The 19,156-nt window shown below is 37.5% G+C and overlaps 1 protein-coding gene across 5 annotated transcripts in view; it reads left to right on the top strand.

Annotated features, from left to right (window-relative positions):
• The window catches only part of LOC128191471 (dynein axonemal heavy chain 7-like), a 38,132-nt gene that overhangs the window by 12,753 nt on the left and 6,223 nt on the right, over nucleotides 1–19,156 (top strand). For all 5 annotated transcript variants that reach the window (XM_052863555.1, XM_052863553.1, XM_052863552.1 and 2 more), the window contains 41 exons: nucleotides 146–409; nucleotides 674–822; nucleotides 1,002–1,275; nucleotides 1,419–1,525; nucleotides 1,702–2,254; nucleotides 2,365–2,474; nucleotides 2,638–2,806; nucleotides 3,031–3,133; nucleotides 3,347–3,474; nucleotides 3,772–3,984; nucleotides 4,287–4,520; nucleotides 4,831–4,944; nucleotides 5,244–5,393; nucleotides 5,750–5,932; nucleotides 6,236–6,415; nucleotides 6,750–6,881; nucleotides 7,156–7,251; nucleotides 7,341–7,466; nucleotides 7,613–7,810; nucleotides 7,975–8,130; nucleotides 8,379–8,674; nucleotides 9,982–10,198; nucleotides 10,564–10,880; nucleotides 11,095–11,350; nucleotides 11,541–11,659; nucleotides 12,264–12,444; nucleotides 12,676–12,905; nucleotides 13,171–13,360; nucleotides 13,630–13,974; nucleotides 14,167–14,309; nucleotides 14,480–14,846; nucleotides 14,957–15,120; nucleotides 15,215–15,368; nucleotides 15,532–15,990; nucleotides 16,106–16,384; nucleotides 16,595–16,840; nucleotides 17,010–17,102; nucleotides 17,307–17,645; nucleotides 17,949–18,155; nucleotides 18,424–18,585; nucleotides 18,907–19,092. In XM_052863555.1, coding sequence (XP_052719515.1) covers nucleotides 146–409; nucleotides 674–822; nucleotides 1,002–1,275; nucleotides 1,419–1,525; nucleotides 1,702–2,254; nucleotides 2,365–2,474; nucleotides 2,638–2,806; nucleotides 3,031–3,133; nucleotides 3,347–3,474; nucleotides 3,772–3,984; nucleotides 4,287–4,520; nucleotides 4,831–4,944; nucleotides 5,244–5,393; nucleotides 5,750–5,932; nucleotides 6,236–6,415; nucleotides 6,750–6,881; nucleotides 7,156–7,251; nucleotides 7,341–7,466; nucleotides 7,613–7,810; nucleotides 7,975–8,130; nucleotides 8,379–8,674; nucleotides 9,982–10,198; nucleotides 10,564–10,880; nucleotides 11,095–11,350; nucleotides 11,541–11,659; nucleotides 12,264–12,444; nucleotides 12,676–12,905; nucleotides 13,171–13,360; nucleotides 13,630–13,974; nucleotides 14,167–14,309; nucleotides 14,480–14,846; nucleotides 14,957–15,120; nucleotides 15,215–15,368; nucleotides 15,532–15,990; nucleotides 16,106–16,384; nucleotides 16,595–16,840; nucleotides 17,010–17,102; nucleotides 17,307–17,645; nucleotides 17,949–18,155; nucleotides 18,424–18,585; nucleotides 18,907–19,092 — 8,589 coding nt within the window. The remainder of the gene's footprint in view (nucleotides 1–145; nucleotides 410–673; nucleotides 823–1,001; nucleotides 1,276–1,418; nucleotides 1,526–1,701; nucleotides 2,255–2,364; nucleotides 2,475–2,637; nucleotides 2,807–3,030; nucleotides 3,134–3,346; nucleotides 3,475–3,771; nucleotides 3,985–4,286; nucleotides 4,521–4,830; nucleotides 4,945–5,243; nucleotides 5,394–5,749; nucleotides 5,933–6,235; nucleotides 6,416–6,749; nucleotides 6,882–7,155; nucleotides 7,252–7,340; nucleotides 7,467–7,612; nucleotides 7,811–7,974; nucleotides 8,131–8,378; nucleotides 8,675–9,981; nucleotides 10,199–10,563; nucleotides 10,881–11,094; nucleotides 11,351–11,540; nucleotides 11,660–12,263; nucleotides 12,445–12,675; nucleotides 12,906–13,170; nucleotides 13,361–13,629; nucleotides 13,975–14,166; nucleotides 14,310–14,479; nucleotides 14,847–14,956; nucleotides 15,121–15,214; nucleotides 15,369–15,531; nucleotides 15,991–16,105; nucleotides 16,385–16,594; nucleotides 16,841–17,009; nucleotides 17,103–17,306; nucleotides 17,646–17,948; nucleotides 18,156–18,423; nucleotides 18,586–18,906; nucleotides 19,093–19,156) is intronic.

The following is a 19,156-nucleotide window of genomic DNA, read 5'->3' as shown; positions in this document are numbered from 1 at the left end:
AGATACTGCAAACGGAAGGTGGGATATGAAATAAAAAAAGCTTATTTTGATAATTATGGTTGTTGTTCTTAACTTTACCTGAAAAAAAAAAAACAGAATGTGAAGTCGAATAACAAATATGATTTTATGACATATGTCACAATAGGTCAAAGCAAAGGTTGAAGAATTCCGAGAATACATGCCCCTGGTGCAGACCCTGTTCAACCCCGGTCTCAGAGACCGCCATTGGGAGCAGATCTCCGAGGTTGTCAAATATCCCCTCAAGCCGGATGAGACCTACACCCTGGACAAGATGCTGGAGTTTGACCTGATGAAGTATGTGCCTCAATTTGAGGGCATCAGTGAGGCTGCCAGCAAGGAGTTCTCCCTGGAGAAGGCCATGGAGAAGATGAAGAATGAATGGGCTCCAGTAAGATGATGAGATGTAGTTTATGTGGATTTGCATCTCTCTCTCTCTCTCTCTCTCTCTCTCTCTCTCTCTGTGGCTATATTTCTCAATTCTTGATCTCACTCTGCTCTCTTCCATCTATGTCATATACATGTACTGTAATATTCAATGCTAAATCTATTTATTTTTTTACACCATAGTTTGTTGTTTTTGTTGTGTTGGTTTTTTTTCATTCCCCCTTGTACACATTTACACTTTGAAAACAATTTTGTTAACTTTCTTCAGATTGAGTTTATCATGATCCCATACCGTGACACAGGCACCAGTATTTTGTCTTCAGTGGATGACATCCAGCTGACACTGGATGACCACATTGTGAAGACACAGACAATGAGAGGATCTCCATTTATCAAGCCGTTTGAGGAGGAAATCAAGTACGTTTGTTGTCATTTATATTTAGCGGGATTTTTTTATTGCAAATATGTGTAAATTACTTTCTGTTATTTTTAATATTAAATTCATGAACTTGAGCAACGATTACAAAAAAAAAAGAGAAGAAATTGCTGAAAACAGCAGGAAATCTTTTAAAAGTCTTTATAACAATCTTCTCTAGGGACTGGGAATCCAAACTAATGCTCCTCCAGGATATTCTGGATGAATGGCTGAAGGTCCAGGCCACCTGGCTCTATCTGGAGCCCATCTTCAGCTCACCGGATATCATGGCCCAGATGCCAGAGGAGGGACGGCGCTTCACCACAGTGGACAAGAACTGGAAGGACATCATGAAGCAGGCTCTGCAGGACAAGAAAGTGCTCAGTGTCATCGCCATTGAGAAGATGTTGGAGAAACTCAAGAAATCCAACGAGCTGTTGGAGCTTATCCAGAAGGTTGGGATTTATCCATCTTAGGAAATTTATATGGAGGGCATTTTTTTAAAATCTTCTAGCTAGAAAAGTTGCAATGAAATTGTTTCCTTTGAATGAATGCTGTGTTGGTTAGTAAAGAAATTATGGGTTTGTCTTTTGTGTAGGGGTTGAATGACTACTTGGAGAAGAAGAGATTGTATTTCCCAAGATTCTTCTTCTTGTCTAACGATGAGTTGCTGGAAATTCTGTCCGAAACCAAAGATCCTACCAGGTAAATGGGCTTATGCTACACAATATTCTTATCAAAATTACCTTTAAACCAATTTTGAGTTAAGATCAAGAATTGGTTTCTGTTATAAGGAACCTGTCTGTTGATTGTTAATTTAATAATGTGTGCAAATAAGTCTGAAGAAATTTTAAACAAGTCTCTGTTTTGTTTTTTAAAAGAGTACAGCCCCATTTGAAGAAATGCTTTGAGGGCATTGCTAAGCTGGAGTTCACTGACACGCTGGACATCACTCACATGAAGAGTAGTGAGGGAGAAATCGTGGAACTCCGAGACGTCATCTCCACGTCCAAGGCAAGAGGACAGGTAGAAAAATGGCTGCTGGAGTTGGAAGCTGACATGATTTCCTCTCTCCACAAAGTCATTGGAGAGTCATTGGATGCTTATCCAAAGGAGGATAGAAAAGAATGGGTAAAAAGATGGCCAGGACAGGCCGTTCTGTGTGTGACCGCCAAATACTGGACAGACTTTATTGAGGACGCCTTCAAAAAAGGCGGCACAGCTTTGAAGGAGTACTTGGATCTGAACATCAAGCAGATCGACGATATCGTCGCCATGGTGCGTGGAACTCTGTCGAAACAGAACCGTGTGACACTGCAGGCTTTGATTGTATTGGATGTCCACGCTAAAGACGTGTTGTTTAAATTGGTGGAGAACAACTGCAGTTCGGATCTGGATTTCCAGTGGCTGAGTCAGCTCCGATACTACTGGGAGGTAAGGAAGTTTGAAATGGCTGACAGCAGAGATAGAAAACTTGAATGGGCCTTATATTTTTTAATTGTCTAAGAGAATTGGTATTCAGATTATGCATGGTCAATTTACAGGAGAGCCAGATGGTAACTCGTATGATCAACTCCATGTTGAAATATGGATATGAGTACCTGGGTAACACAGGTCGTCTTGTCATCACTCCACTCACCGACAGGTGTTACAGGTAAGCTGTGACCTCTGACTGATTTCAGTTACCCTTCACACAAAAATTTATTCATGCTAATCACAATGAAGATACGTACTTTATCTAAAAAATGTACATTTGTTTGCATATACCAGTACATTTCTTAGGGTATAAACTTTTTTTTTTCAAACCAAATTTTCAGAACCCTCTTTGGAGCCTTACACTTGCATTTGGGTGGTGCCCCTGAGGGCCCTGCTGGGACAGGTAAAACAGAGACCACTAAGGATCTGGCCAAGGCGGTGGCCAAACAGTGCGTGGTGTTCAACTGCTCCGATGGTCTGGATTACATTGCCCTGGGAAAATTCTTCAAGGTAGAATGGAATGAAATTCGCTTGACTTTCGTATTAATTTGTATATTTCCTTTATTTTTACGAACGTCTTGTCAATATTTTTTTCCAAGGTGTTAACTTTCACCTTTTGTCTAGATCATCTTACTTAGGGTTTGAAGTTACTTTTCATGGCTTTTTCTATTACTAGGGTTCCAAATGTTTGTGACTGTGTATGAACATAATTGAATTGTTCTGATCTTTTCCAGGGTTTGGCATCTTGCGGTGCCTGGTCTTGTTTTGACGAGTTCAACCGCATTGATCTTGAGGTGTTGTCTGTGGTTGCCCAACAGATTCTGACCATTCAGAGAGGTAAACAAATTCATTCCACAAGTCATAACATGTCAGTGAGTTAAAATTAAAAATTAACAAAAAAAGGAAAATATCGATAATAACCTTTATTAATCATGTGACATACTCTTCATAATAATGTAAGCTCAGTACTGCAAAGCTGACCAGTACTATTCCATGGAAATTTTATGATATTTATATGACTTATGTATTGCCATCATTTTTTTCACACAGGCATTAACTCTGGGTCAGACACCCTGCTGTTTGAGGGGACAGAAATCAGACTGGACCCCACCTGCTCCGTGTTCATCACCATGAACCCTGGCTATGCTGGCCGATCAGAATTACCAGACAATCTGAAGGTATCGTATCTTATTAACTTGTATACACATAGCCATGTAGTTATTTACGACTCTACTCCCCACTCCAATCATATTTATCATATTTTTTTAATATTTCTTAAAATTCATCTCGACAATATGATCCTATATTGGACCTTAAGTCATATAGTTATGTAAACATTTACTCCCTACCCTAATTATATTTATAATACCGAGTATTTTAAAATATTTCTTAAAATTCAAAAATCCATCTCATCAATATGATCTTATACTGGACTCTAACTGAAATTGAACAAAATGCTCCCTCCATTTTATTAGGCCCTCTTCAGAACAGTGGCTATGATGGTACCGGATTACGCCCTGATTGCGGAGATCTCCCTGTATTCCTGCGGTTTCGTACAGGCCCGTCCTCTGTCGGTGAAGATCGTGGCTGTCTACAGGCTGTGCTCTGAGCAGCTGTCCTCCCAGCACCATTACGATTACGGAATGAGAGCCGTCAAGTCTGTGCTGACTGCTGCTGGAAATCTCAAGGTAAGGGAAACAACTCTATCTGGTACTTCATATGAATGGTCTGGTACACAGATGCATTTATTTTTAAATCTAAAATATTTGATATGTTAACAATGTTACTTCATTGTTCAAAATAAGAATTGGAACTTCCAGTTGAAAATTGCTTGAATTTTTATGAAAGATATAAGAATATCTTTTATATTATATATATTTTAAAATATTTTTTAAATTAAGGAATATCCTTGAAATTTATCAATTTTAAGAGTGCCTGTACATTTATCTCTTGCAGAAATTGTTGAATTAATTGTTTTCTCTTCCTTTAGCTTAAATACCCAGAGGAAGATGAGAACATTCTGATGTTGCGTTCCATTATTGACGTCAACTTGCCCAAGTTCTTGAACCACGACTTACCCCTGTTCCATGGTATCACCTCGGATCTGTTCCCAGGGGTCAAGCTTCCGGAGCCGGACTACAAGGTCCTGAATGAGGCCGTACAGGAGAACTGTATCAAGATGAACCTACAGTGCACCAACTTCTTCCTGGAGAAGATTCAGCAGGTACAAATAGAGGGCTTATCCTACAGTAAAGCTTGTTTATGCTGAAGGCTAAATACAATGAATTCCATTTGAATTCAGTTTTAGACATATTTTAGTGAAATGAGGGATACAAATGTTTAGCTTATAATATTTTGATAGTCAGAAACTAAAAAGCTTGGTTTAGTTCATTTTGAAAGAAATTGCTTATGAAATATGATAAAAAAAGAATTAAATACATTGCAAAATGTATCAAATTGGTTTCATTCTCTCCTTAATTCAATATTTGAACAGAGTTTCTTTGGGTGACATGTTTTTTTCTTATTAATTTCAGATCTATGAAATGATGATCGTGCGTCACGGTTTTATGATCGTTGGAGAACCATATGGTGGCAAGACCAGCGCCTACAAGGTGCTGGCTGCAGCTCTTGGAGATATCCATGAAAAGGTATACATAAATCTTCATTTGCGAAAAAAAATTGAATGTTCTTTGTAATCCTTTTCACAAAAGTTGGTACAGTTTATTTTATGTGAGTAAGGAGTCATCTCTCAGCTATTTTTCAGCATTATTGGAAATTCATAATTTTGCATAATTAGGATTTTAAAAAAAAAACAAATCCTAATATTTTAGTGTGAGATACATTGTTATGATGTGCATTGTCTGCAGAAAATTTTAGAATGCTGATGTAAAAAGCAAAAAAAAAATAATAATACAGGCTTGATATGAAAAACTGATTGCATTTACAGGGCTTGATGGAGGAGAATAAGGTCCAGATCACAGTCATCAATCCAAAAGCCATCACCATGGGTCAGCTGTACGGTCAGTTTGACCCCGTCTCCCACGAGTGGTCTGACGGAGTATTGGCTGTCTCTTACAGAGCCTTCGCCACCTCTACCGTAAGATCATTTCAAAATTATCCAGTTTTAAAAAGTACTGTGCTAAGATATTAGAAGCTAACTATTTGCTAACAGCTATATTTTGAAAATATTAGTAATAAACTGATTAACAGTGACTTTTTCTGCAACGGAGCCTACATGTATGTTTATTATTTCAAATTAAATATGACAGGCATTCTTTGACAGACATTCAAAAACTGCTTCATGGCAAGAAATATTTGCACCCATTACATTTTCTCAATGTTTGCCAAATTTTCTCACACATACATGAAAGTTGGTTTACAGTATTCTGAATGAATTTTTTTCTCCAGAATGCTACAATTTTATTTCAAACTTCTTCTATGTGTTGTTTATAGACGCCAGACAGGAAGTGGCTGATCTTTGACGGCCCTGTGGATGCCATCTGGATTGAGAACATGAACACCGTGCTGGATGACAACAAGAAGCTGTGTCTGATGAGTGGAGAAATCATCCAGCTGGCAAACACCACCAATCTAATGTTTGAACCCATGGATCTGGAAGTAGCCTCCCCTGCCACCGTAAGCTCATGAATTGTTTTGACTCGGACAAAATTTCGTTATTTCTACCAAAGTGTATCATTGTCATGCGACAATAAGTTCAGTTCATTTCTTTGGGAGAGAGCAATGTAAAGTATTAGTTAAGAACACGTAGCCCTCTTTCTTGTGATGAAATGAAATTTTTATTTCTGGCCAAAAAATAAAAAACGCAGGACTTCAACATACATGTTTAAAAATGAATATTAAAGCAATATTGCAAAAACAAATTTATTCCTCTATGCCTGCATGAAAAGATTTATTCAAGGCAATAAATTTGTCTTGCAGGTCTCCAGATGTGGTATGATCTACATGGAGCCCTCCTCTTTGGGATGGCGACCAGTTGTCAAATCCTGGATGAACGAGATGCCTGCCGCAGTCACAGAGATGCACAGGTCAACCATCAACGACATGTTTGAGCGATTTTGCGATCCCTGCATTCAGCTTGTAAGAAAAGGAGGAGTTAAGGTACGTTTTAATTTAGGCTTAATCGGATAGACAATATAACAACAATTCATGGCATCTGAAAAATCTCTCATGTAGTTTTTCTGAATATCTGCCCTAAAAAAATATTTCCTTATAGTTTGGCTATTCTGTACAAAAATGAAATAATAAAAATATTGTATTATTTGCCATAAAACTTTGTTTTGGTATAAAAATATCTCTCTGTTATTAACATCTATTTGTTTTTAAAAGAAGATGAAACAGTTTTTTTTGCTCTGTATTGCATAGATGTTAGATATTGTAGAAAGAGGAAGAAATTTTTTATTATTATTATTAAGTGCTATTTTGAACATTGCAGGAGCTCTCCCCCACCTCTGACACAGCCTTGGTGAAAAGCTTGATGAACCTGATGGACTCCCTCATGGAGGAATTCCAAGATGAGGCCAAAATCACCCAGATGGAAGACCGAGAAATCATGTCCTGGCTGGAGGTCAGTCAGATCGAGTGTTAATTAGGAAGATTTAAAAGGGTGTAAATCGGCTTAAAAGAAAGCAAATTTGTTTCCAAAACAACAAAAACGATCATGTGTATCAGAATTTAGATGAACTACCTTTAGCTTTAAGGAAAATCAATAAATAAACTTCTTTGGAAATTTTGTTTCACTTCATTTGTACATTGTTTGATCTTGATGGTGTTGAATTTTGATACCTTGTTTCTTGAAACTTCAATATTTTAACAAATTAATGTTGTGGGTTTTTTTGCAGTGTATCTTTTTCTTTGCCTGTACCTGGTCCATTGGAGCGTCTGTCAATGACGAGGGACGAGTTCACTTTGACAAACTTCTCAGAGAGCTGATATCGGTCAGTAAAAATGGTGTCATTCTTAACTATCTTGGTCAATGATATATCTTTTATTTTCTCTCATGAATTTGATCTTTAAAATTTGATAGGGAGGAATGACAGAGGAAACCAGAATCAAATTGAGTCTACCTGAACTTGTGGAGCCCCCAGAGAAACCTTATTTGAACCCCTTCCCTCCTAAGGGTCGTTGCTACGACTACAAATTTGTAAAAGAGGTAATTCTTGAATTCTGCATTTACTCTACATACATTTATGACATTTTAATGCTTACAAAAAAATAAATAGAAGACAGAAGTTAAAAAATGAAATGTAACAGCTATAAAAGGAACCATAAATTCAAAATGTATTTTTTATGATTCAGGGAGCTGGAAGATGGGTACAGTGGGCTGAGGAGATCAAGGATTCTCCACCCATTCCCAAGGAGGCAGAGTTCAATGAGATCATTGTCCCTACTGTGGACACAGTCCGATACACAGCCCTCATGAGCTTGCTGATTCGCAACCAGAAACCGTGTCTATTTGTTGGACCCACCGGAACCGGAAAAAGTGTATACATCTGTGTAAGTGAATCAATGTAAAGAAGTCGGATAAAATCTGTAGCACTTTGCATAAGTTGACGTTTATCACCATTTGAACATGCGCATTGGCTTGTAAATATTAATGAAATTCATGTTTGTCCATGAATTTGTCTTAATTGTATCTTGATTTTGTGAATTTATTTCAGGACTTCTTGCTAAACAAACTGGACAAGGAGAAGTACAAACCCAACATCATTAACTTCTCTGCCCAGACAACTGCCCAGCAGACACAGAACATCATCATGTCCAAGCTGGACAAGAGAAGGAAGGGAGTGTTTGGTCCACCACTGGGCAAGAAAGCTGTAAGAATATAGATTAATTTTTACATGTATCTTGTCTGCAAAAATCGGAATGAAATCAATTGTATAAAAGAAATGAGACTGATTAAAACAAAATTTGAATACGGTATGCGTGCAAATTTTATGCAAATTTATTTTCACTCTCATTTCATGCATGGATAAATATGTATTTATGTATGTGTAATTGTGATTCAAGAATGCGAAATCATACATTGTAGATTAAATTAAGCGAGTTTTTTTTGTTGCTGTAGATTGTGTTTGTGGATGATTTGAACATGCCCATGTTGGAGCAGTTTGGAGCTCAGCCTCCGATTGAGTTGCTGAGACAGTGGTTGGATCACTGGAACTGGTATGACCTGAAGGAAACCACGCCCATGAAATTGATTGACATCCAGGTCATGGCAGCCATGGGCCCACCAGGTGGTGGTAGGAACCCTGTGACCCCGCGCTTCCTGAGACATTTTAACATGATCACCATTAATGAATTTGATGATGATTCCATGATCACCATTTTCAGGAAAATCATGGACTGGCATATTTCATCAAGGTAAGGCTATGAATATGATGACATTCCTAATAATGGGCAACTGTAGGGTAATTAAAGGTTTTAATAAAGTTTTAACTATGTCAAGAAAAAGCTGAAAACAAAAAGACATTTAAAATTTCAGGGGGGTGGGGTTTGTTGTTGTATAAACTCTGTTGTAAGATATTTGTTGTCATCTTTGTTGTAAATAATCATTGTTTTGTCCTCTGATAAATTTACATTGTGATTAAATACCAGATGACATTAATTTACATTTAATGTTTACATGTTCTAATCTTCTGCTTTCATACTTGTTTTCTCTGTTTGTGAAATGTCTTGTGATATTTTATTTGTCTAGAAATGCCCCGTAAGTACCCCTGAGCATGTTTCATTATTCATTGTTATTATCTACTTTTAATTTTTTCTTTTTTTTTTACTTTATACATACCATTAAAAGTTTTATTATTTATATATATATATATCACTTTTTTAAAAGTAGTTTTCCTGTAAATTATACATTTTAGTATATATAATAAAGCAAAATTTTACAAATTACAGCAAATTTGCATGCCTATATATATTTTTTCTAATTAAATTTTTTATGAAATGAAACCTTATCATGTAGAAAAAAAATATCAGCACCTCCCAGAATATTCATAGAGTATCTTACGCATGCATGTCAGAGTAGCTCATTATTGAAATTATGTAGACAAAAGGAAAAAAAAGGATTTTTCCTCATGACCACTGGCATAAGCATGTCCTTGAACTTTACCCTCAAGGTCACTGAACACTGTGTATGTTCTTTTGTTGTCTTTCCACATATCAGCCTGCACTGGTCCATAGAAAGAAGAAAGCATATTAGCTGTTACATGTATTTCACTTTGTACAAATGTTTTGCACCTTTTGTGAAATGTTCTGTTATGACAGTTTTTAGTGTCGGCTTTAATTGTTAGATCGAGTTTCCCTAATTTTACACAGTTGATTGATACATTTATAATACAATGTACTTGGGTCAGCTCATGTTATATATATATTAGTACATTACTTCCCATTAAATTACAACCATGATAGAGACCGCAAGGTAGTATTCTTAGTAAAGAAAAGAAATTTCAATGCATGTTGAAAATAAAAACAACTTGATTCTTGATGGTCGTTTTAACAACATTGTAGATACAGTAAACTTTCTTTATGTACAAGTATTTGATTATTCAATGTTTTCTATAAAAAAAAAAATTCTGCTTATTCCTCTAATTTTTTTCTTTTAAACTAATCTATTTTAACAGATTTTCTGATCATGATTTCTAATCTGTTATGACCGCTTGTAATTTCAGAGGCTTCAGTAATGAGTTCAAGCCCTGCGTGGATCAGCTGGTCCAGGGCACCCTGACCACCTACAAAGAGGCCATGAAGAACCTCCTCCCCACCCCCGCCAAGTCCCACTACCTGTTCAACTTGAGAGACTTCAGTAGGGTCATCAACGGAGTCCTACTGTCTACCCCAGAGACCATGGAGGAACCAGCTTCCATGAAGAGGCTCTGGGTTCATGAGGTGAGCTGGTTCATTAATTTATCAATTAGAGTAGACATTTATTATTTTTGGAGGGGGGGACATTTGGACATATTTGGACATTTTGGACATGCTGGGAATGAGAAATTGTCCCATTGCCACTGAAAAAAAATGAACATTAAAATGGAAAATTACTATCAATATCTTTAACAAAAGTTAATAAATTCTAGCTGTCTAGCTACGTACATTTATAAGGAAATCCATCATTATGTTTATATACATCCCGACCTCCATCGGAAAAATCTTTTTTATAGATGTATAGTGTTTTATATTTTTTATTTTATATAAATTTAAGACCAGTTTAGACAAGTTCTCATTATCTACTTTTTCCACCAAACATCCTTCAGGTTTTCCGTGTATTCTACGATCGTCTCGTGGACGACTCGGACAGGAACTGGCTGTTTAACTATGTGCGTGAAGTCTGTAAGACCTGTCTCAGGGAGGATTTTGATCAACTGTTTATTCACCTGGACTTTGACAATGATGGAAAGGTCATGGAGGATGACCTTCGTAGTTTAGTGTATTGTGACTTTGCGGATCCGAAATCGGACGCCAAACACTACGTTGAAGTGCGAGATTTGGAGCAATTGAGAGTAACTGTTGAGGGGTATCTGGAGGAATTCAACAATATGAGTAAAAAACCAATGAACCTTGTGCTTTTCAGGTAAGCTATAAAAATGTGTTTTACATTTGTTACGCATGAATATCTTGAATGTGTGGTCATAGAAACTAAGCAGTCTTTACACCAACTTTATTATAGATTAAATATAGCACTGCTTTATGCATTCATCTCAAATATCATAAGTTTAAAACTCCTCAGACATTTTTTGCTATTATTCAGAAGTTTGATAAAACTGATTTCAATTTTCTTCCATTAGATTTGCTATTGAGCACGTTTCCAGAATTGCACGTGTCATAAAACAAAAGAGAAGCCACGCCCTTCTTGTAGGAGTGGGAGGGTCTGGGCGTCAATCACTCACACGATTGGCAGCTCATATGGCCGACTATGATCTCTTCCAAGTGGAAATCTCCAAGAGTTACACTTCAAATGAATGGAGAGAGGATTTGAAACGTATTCTGAGAAAAGCCACTGAAACTGATAATCATGCTGTCTTCTTATTTTCTGATACACAGGTATTGTACATAAACTTTTTTCATTTTATAAAAAAAAATTGATTTGATGGGGAGAGAGAGAGGAGAGAGGTGTCTTATTTTGATTAATATAGAATATTTCAGGAAATATCGGTCAAATTGATGAATTCATATAAAACCTTATTTATTGGTTAGCATTTACCGTTGGTTTTATTTTTTTTTTTTTTTGTAGATTAAACAAGAATCTTTCTTAGAGGATATTAACAACTTATTAAATGCTGGTGAAGTGCCTAACTTATTCCCTCTGGATGAGAAACAAGAAATCTGTGAGAAAATGAGACAATTGGACAGGTATTGTTCAAACTTTTTAACATAAGATGATTATTTTATCTTTACATATACTTGTACCATTTTATCCATTTAAGGACACAATGCGACATTTCTCATTTTTAATTAAATTTCCATGAAAATTTTTTCCTTATTTATTTGCATCTAAATTTTTTTATACCCCAAAATTCAGGGTACATTACCAGGCTATTTTTGAAGTTCGGATATGTTGGATTTTCCTTGTTATAGCATGAAAAATGCAATTGGGTGCTTCTAAATAATAATATCATAGTATATATTTTCCATTGAAACTATATATCAAAATAGATATGTAAAATGAAATATGATTACGGAATTACGTTGTGGAAAACTTTAAATTGTGGAGAAGGAAAAAAAAGAAGAAAAAAATGGAACATAAGTCGCATCTGATCTTTAAAGCAACCAGATGACATCTCATTCCTTTAGTGCAAATTGCATGCATTTTTTATAAGGAATGAATATTTTTTTTTAAACTAATTACAAAGAATATACATTTAATATTGTTTTTGAGATTGAATTACAAACAATTACTATGTAAATTGAAATGGTTGTCTTGAACATAACTCAATTCCTGTTATTTCTATTTCAGACAAAGAGATAAAACTAAACAGACTGATGGAACTCCGGTATCCTTATTTAACTTCTTTATCCAGAGAGTTCGTGATCAGCTCCATATTGTGTTGGCCATGAGTCCTATTGGAGATGCCTTCCGTAACAGACTGCGTAAATTTCCATCCCTCGTCAATTGCTGTACCATTGATTGGTTCCAGGTATGACGAAAATAAGTCATGCGTTAAGCCAACACTACTACGGAGTCATTTAAACTCTCTAGGGTCAACGATCTCAAGATAAAAAAAAAAAAAACCTCAAAAGTTTCCAAGGCTTTTTGGTGTCCTTATTTTGTGTCATTTTTCCCTATCATGTAAAAGTAACCATGCTTTTAAAAAAAAGAATTATTGGTCTTTTTTTTCAACTAAATATGAATTTTATGACTGTTTTAGTCTTGGCCAGAGGATGCTTTGGAAGCCGTGGCCAATCGTTTCCTGGAAGATGTAGAGCTGGATGATGAGGAGCGCTTGGGCTGTACGGACATCTGTAAGACCTTCCACACCACCACCCGAGAATTGTCCCAGAGGTTCTTCCTGGAATTGGAGCGCCATAACTATGTCACACCCACCTCCTACTTAGAGCTTATCAACACATTCAAAAATCTGCTCAGCAAAAAGAGAGAGTGAGAAATCTTGCTTGGAAATGATTTTGAATTTTTTTTAATTTTCTTACAATAAATTTGTTCAAATATGATGCAATTCTCTAAAATACTTTGAAAATCAATTAAGTTTTTGAAGTATAAGAGGCATTTACAATAAATGAAACATCTTCATGTAAAGAAAAGCTTTTGTAAATGTTGAAGAACATTCTGATACAAAATAGGAGAGAAATGTTATTTAATGTGTTAATGTTTCTTTGATATTAATGATATGTCTTTTTGAACTCAGTGAGGTGATGAAGCAGAAGAAGAGGTATGAGAAAGGTCTGGAGAAGCTAGACTCGGCCTCCTCCCAGGTTGGTCTGATGCAGAAAGAGCTGACTGATCTCCAGCCTCAGCTGAAAATAGCCAGCAAAGAGGTGGACGAAATTATGGTGGTCATTGAGAAGGACTCGATAGAAGTGGCCAAAGTAGAGAAGGTAAAGAAAACTACTACTGGGTCAGAATTGATTGGGGGGGGGATGTAAAAAGAGGGATTGAAAGAAAAAGTTTGCAGAGCAAAAAGTTATGTATTTCGGGGTCATGATTGTGTAATTAAGTCCCCACCCCACCCCCCAAAATAATTTTTATAAAAATCAGGAGAAATATTTTTGTCAGATAGATTAAGATTTTTCAAGACAAAATTCAGGATTATGTATGCTTTTGTAATTAAAACAAAAGAATATCGGTAAAATATTTTGTCCTGTAGGTTGTAAAAGCTGATGAAGCAGTGGCCAATGAACAAGCAAAGGGAGCTAAAGCCATCAAGGACGAATGCGATGCCGATCTGGCTGAAGCTATTCCCGCCCTGAACTCTGCCTTGGCTGCCTTGGACACCCTCACCCAACAGGATATCACCATTGTCAAGGCCATGAAACAGCCTCCTTACATGATCAAATTAGTGCTGGAGGCTGTCTGTGTCATCAAGGGTATCAAACCGGAGCGTGTTCCAGATCCATCTGGATCGGGCAAAAAGATTGAGGACTACTGGGGCCCGGCCAAGAAAATGTTGGGTGACATGAAGTTCTTGGAGTCATTGCACAACTTTGACAAGGTAAAAAGGAAGTGTGTGGAAGATGCATAATTTGCAGTGTCTTTTGATTCTGTTCTCATAAAGCATTGTATTTTTTTTTTCTATTTTTTTTTGGAAAATTAGACTTTATAAAGAAACTCTGTCTCTGAATTGTCCTTTTTATGTTTTACTGTAATCTGGTCTTCTGACTTCATTTTCAATTTTCTGTATTAGGACAATATCCCAGTTGCCAACATGAAACAGATCCGAGCCAAATACATCACAAACCCAGACTTTGAACCTGAAAAAGTGAAAGTAGCATCCACAGCTTGTGAGGGCTTGTGCAAATGGGTCAAGGCTATGGATGTTTATGACAGGTAAATGGTGTACACTTTACTATGTCATATTATTCATATTTTGCTTGTCCATACAGAAAAAAACCACACACACAAATTTTATGAACAACATGAAGTTGCTTTTTTATAATCAAAAATTAAAGAATTGGTAATGAATATTTACCAGGTAATGTTTATTTTTAAATTCACAGAGTTGCGAAGGTTGTCGCACCCAAAAAGGAACAGCTGAAGAAGGCTGAGGCAGAGCTGGCAGTGGCCATGTCTCTCCTGGAGAAGAAGCGAGCCTCCCTGCGTGAAGTCCAGGACAAGCTGGCCAAACTCCAGGAAACCCTCGAAAACAACAAGAAGAAGAAGGCAGACCTGGAGACCCAGGTGGACCTCTGCTCCAAGAAGCTGGAGAGAGCCGAGCAGCTAATCAGTGGACTAGGGGGTGAGAGGGACAGATGGAGTCAGAACGCCAGAGAGCTGGGTGTCAAGTACAACAACCTGACTGGAGACATTCTGATCTCTTCCGGAACTGTGGCTTATCTGGGTGCCTTCACTTCAGCATTCCGACAGGTAGATTTGAAAGTTGATAACAAGAGAAGGAAAAATTATTCATATCAGTTTGAGGCAGTTATGGGTCGGTGTAAATTTTTCTCGCTTGATTCTGACTTCTTCTTTTGTAGGACCAAGTGGACATGTGGATTAAGAGGGTGAAGGACCGTGGAATCTTGTGTTCCGATGACTTCTCTCTCATCAACACCCTGGGAGAACCAGTCAAGATCCGAGCCTGGAATATCTCAGGACTTCCCACCGATAACTTCTCCCTGGAAAATGGAATCATTTTAGCGTAAGTATTGAATATTTGTACCACGTTCAAGATTGACTTGCCTTATTATCAATACCTCGCAACCTTTTTAAGAAATGAATATTTTGCTTTACAGCAATGCAAGACGTTGGCCCTTGATGATTGATCCCCAGGGTCAGGCCAACAAATGGATCAAGAACATGGAGAAGGCCAACAACATCCATGTCATCAAACTCAGCGACTCAGACTTTGTCAGAACATTAGAAAACTGTATCCAGTTCGGAACTCCTGTAAGTACCTGTAAATCCTTACAGCCTTGACCATTTTTCAATGATTTTATGTGTTTTTCATACTGCAGCCTTGCATATGATGTAAAATATGCTTGACCTAGACCTGATTTTCCTGCCAAGAAAAAATGTCTTATGCTAATTGTTTGCTTAATGACTTTTACAGGTTCTCCTTGAAAATATTGCTGAAGAAATGGATCCTCTGTTGGAGCCCCTTCTGCTGAAACAGGTCTTCAAGCAAGCTGGTGCCATGTGTATTCGTCTTGGTGACAGCACCATTGAGTACTCACAGGACTTCAAATTCTACATCACCACCAAACTGAGGAATCCTCACTACCTACCTGAAACTGCTGTTAAAGTGACCCTGCTGAACTTTATGATTACTCCTGAGGGTCTTCAGGACCAGCTGCTGGGTATTGTGGTCGCCAGGGAGAGGCCAGAGCTTGAGGAGGAGAAGAATGCCCTCATCATCCAGAGTGCTGACAACAAGAGACAGCTCAAAGAAATTGAGGACAAGATTCTTGAGGTCCTGTCCTCTTCAGAGGGAAATATCCTTGAGGACGAGACAGCTATAAAAGTGCTGTCCTCTTCTAAAGTGCTTGCTAATGAGATTTCTGAAAAACAGGTATCATATTTCATGATCTTTTTAATTTTTTTAATTTGGGGAAAAAAAATTCAAAATTCAAAATAAAATTCTTTTTGAAAAATTCTTATTGTATGAAATATAATTCTGCTCCTAGGCCATTGCTGAAGAAACTGAGAAGAAGATTGACACAGCTAGAATGGGTTACACTCCAATTGCTGTCCACTCCACCATTCTGTTCTTCTCCATCGCAGACTTGGCGAACATTGAGCCCATGTACCAGTACTCCCTGACCTGGTTCATCAACCTCTTTATTCTGTCCATTGACAACGCCGAAAAGTCGGAGGACCTGGACGCGCGTCTGAAGAACCTCCACAACCACTTCACCTACTCTCTCTACTGCAATATCTGTAGATCGTTATTTGAAAAAGACAAGGTAGAGAAAGATAAGGAATGGACATGAAACTTAATTATTTGTATTTGTGTGCTCAGTAGGAGTTTTGAAATGTGCCCATTACATTTTTACAATTTTGCAAAATATTTAGAAGGATCGCTAACTTTTATATTTTAGATGAGGTAAAAGCTTTAGATGAGTTCGTGGAATTCCTAACCTGAGTCTTAATGTTTAATTTATTTGTTTCCACAGCTGTTGTTCTCCTTCCTGCTCTGTGTCAACATCCTGAAACACGACAAGCAGATCAACGAGGAGGAGTGGCGGTTCCTGCTGACAGGAGGAATCGGATTGGACAATCCGCACCCTAACCCCGCCACCTGGCTGCCAGTCAAGTCTTGGGATGAAATCTGTAGGCTGGAAGACTTAGAACACTTCAAGGGTCTGAAGAACAAATTTGTGTCCCAGAAAGATGGCTGGAAAGAAGTATATGACTCAGTGGTAAGATCATCTGAGAAAAAAAAAATTGTGGTAGATATTCTACCTGCCTTGAATTGCAGAAGTTGGTAACTGCATTTGAATTTTATCTCTTATTTTTAAAGGTCAGTTAAATTTCTATCTCATAATTAGCACAATTTTTTATGCTTGATGTTTTTTCATTGGTCAATAGGATCCATTCCACCAGAAGATGCCAGGAGATTGGGGTGACAAGTTGCAGACTTTCCAGAAGTTGCTAGTTCTCAGATGTCTCAGACCTGATAAGGTCAGTATTTATCTGTTTATTAGATCATAAATTCTCTTTGGGGAAACTAGTCTCCTCTTGTTGATCTATTGAGGACTAATATTTAGTAATGGCATTTCCATGTATGCATGAAATATATCTCACCGACCAATAGCTCTGTGTCCTTTCAAATAAAATAAACTTCATTAAAATGTGTTGACCCAGTTATTCTTTTAATTTTCACAGATCACACCAGCGGTACAAGAGTTTGTCACAGAGAAACTGGGCAAAAAATTCATTGAGCCCCCTCCGTTTGACTTGCCTAAGTCCTACAATGACAGTAACCCCACCTCTCCCCTACTGTTTGTTCTGTCCCCAGGAGCTGATCCCATGTCTGCCCTGCTCAAGTTTGCAGATGACCAAGGATTTGGAGGGGCAAAGTTTGACTCACTGTCTCTAGGTCAAGGTCAGGGTCCCATCGCCATGGCAATGATGGAAAAGGGTATCAAAGAGGGAACTTGGGTCATGTTGCAGAACTGCCATCTGGCTCCATCTTGGATGCCCACTCTGGAAAAAATCTGTGAGGTACGGTGTGCAATATACTGTTGTTCATTCCTCATTCAATACTAAAGGTTTATTTAACAGTCCAATAATTATGAGCCGAAATGGGAAAAAACATGTTTGAAACAAATTTTATTTGAAGGAAACCCCCCCCCCCCCCCAAAAAAAATAATTGTACTCAATAGCATCTTAAAACTATGAAATATACAAATTATCAAAAGTCCAATGAAATTCTGGAATGTCAAATCATATATATAGATTTTTTTCTGAAGGGAAATTCCTCTTTGAGAGGTATGTCAACTTCATTCTAATCTTTCTCTTTTCAAGGAGTTTAACCCTGAGCAGATTCACCCAGACTTCAGGCTGTGGCTGACCAGTTATCCTTCCAATCAGTTCCCCGTCTCCATTCTACAAAATGGAGTGAAGATGACCAATGAACCGCCTAAAGGACTGCGATTCAACATCCTCCGGTCATACCTCAGCGATCCAATTTCCGATATGGACTTCTTCAACGGAGTCAAGGATTTGAATAAAGTAGGCTATCATTTAATCACTACTTTCTCTCATTTTATAATATTTGCATTGATTTGCAGACTTCTTTCCTAATATAAACCTAGTTGGAGCTAAAAAAAATTCATATCTGCATAAAGTTTGCAACTGGTTTAGAGGTCATAATTATAGCATTACAATGATCATTCCAAGAGCTTATAAATCAATTGATGCATTGTTAGGCACAATAAAAATGTAGATGCCAATTCCAAAAAAAAAGAATCCTAACTAAAATAGTTCTTCTTCATTTCAGAAATCTTTCAAGAAGCTGCTCTTTGGTCTGTGTTTCTTCCACGGTATTGTGCAGGAGAGGAGAAAGTTTGGTCCCCTCGGATGGAACATTCCTTACGAATTCAACGAGACGGACTTGAGAATCAGTGTCCGACAACTCCACATGTTCTTGAACCAATATGATGTAAGCAAGATGCAGCAAATATACATACAAAATTATGTCTACAATGTAATTTTCATTCTGTGCACTCCTAGATCCAAATATGTGCTGAGTAAGTCAATACCAATTCGGCCCAAAGGGCAATATCTTTCTTTTAGCTCACTTTACTTAGTCTTCCTTATGCTGGTTAGCACATCAGGTAGTTACCTGGTCATTCTTTTGTCCATCTTTCTTCTAAAAGCCAGCTAAAGACATTTATTATGTACTCAGTTTTGAAAAGAAGAAAAAGGAGAGAGTTTGAAACAGAAGAGTGAATATAACCCTGATTGGTCTGTGTTTTTGTAGGATGTGCAGTACGATGCCCTGCGCTACCTGACGGGCGAGTGTAACTATGGCGGCCGTGTAACAGACGACTGGGACAGGAGAATGTTACACAGTACCCTGGACAGGTTCTACTGTAAGGACATCATCCAGAAGACCGACTACTACTTTGATGAGTCCAAGCATTACTTTGCACCCCCTGATGGAGAGGTATGAAATATTTGAATATTGGGGAGATGGGGGGATGGGGTGAGGATGATATTGTTATTTTTAA

This window comes from Crassostrea angulata, chromosome 7 (assembly GCF_025612915.1).
Source record: "Crassostrea angulata isolate pt1a10 chromosome 7, ASM2561291v2, whole genome shotgun sequence".
Classification (NCBI taxonomy): domain Eukaryota; kingdom Metazoa; phylum Mollusca; class Bivalvia; order Ostreida; family Ostreidae; genus Magallana; species Magallana angulata.
This window is presented reverse-complemented; position numbering and strand designations above follow the sequence as displayed.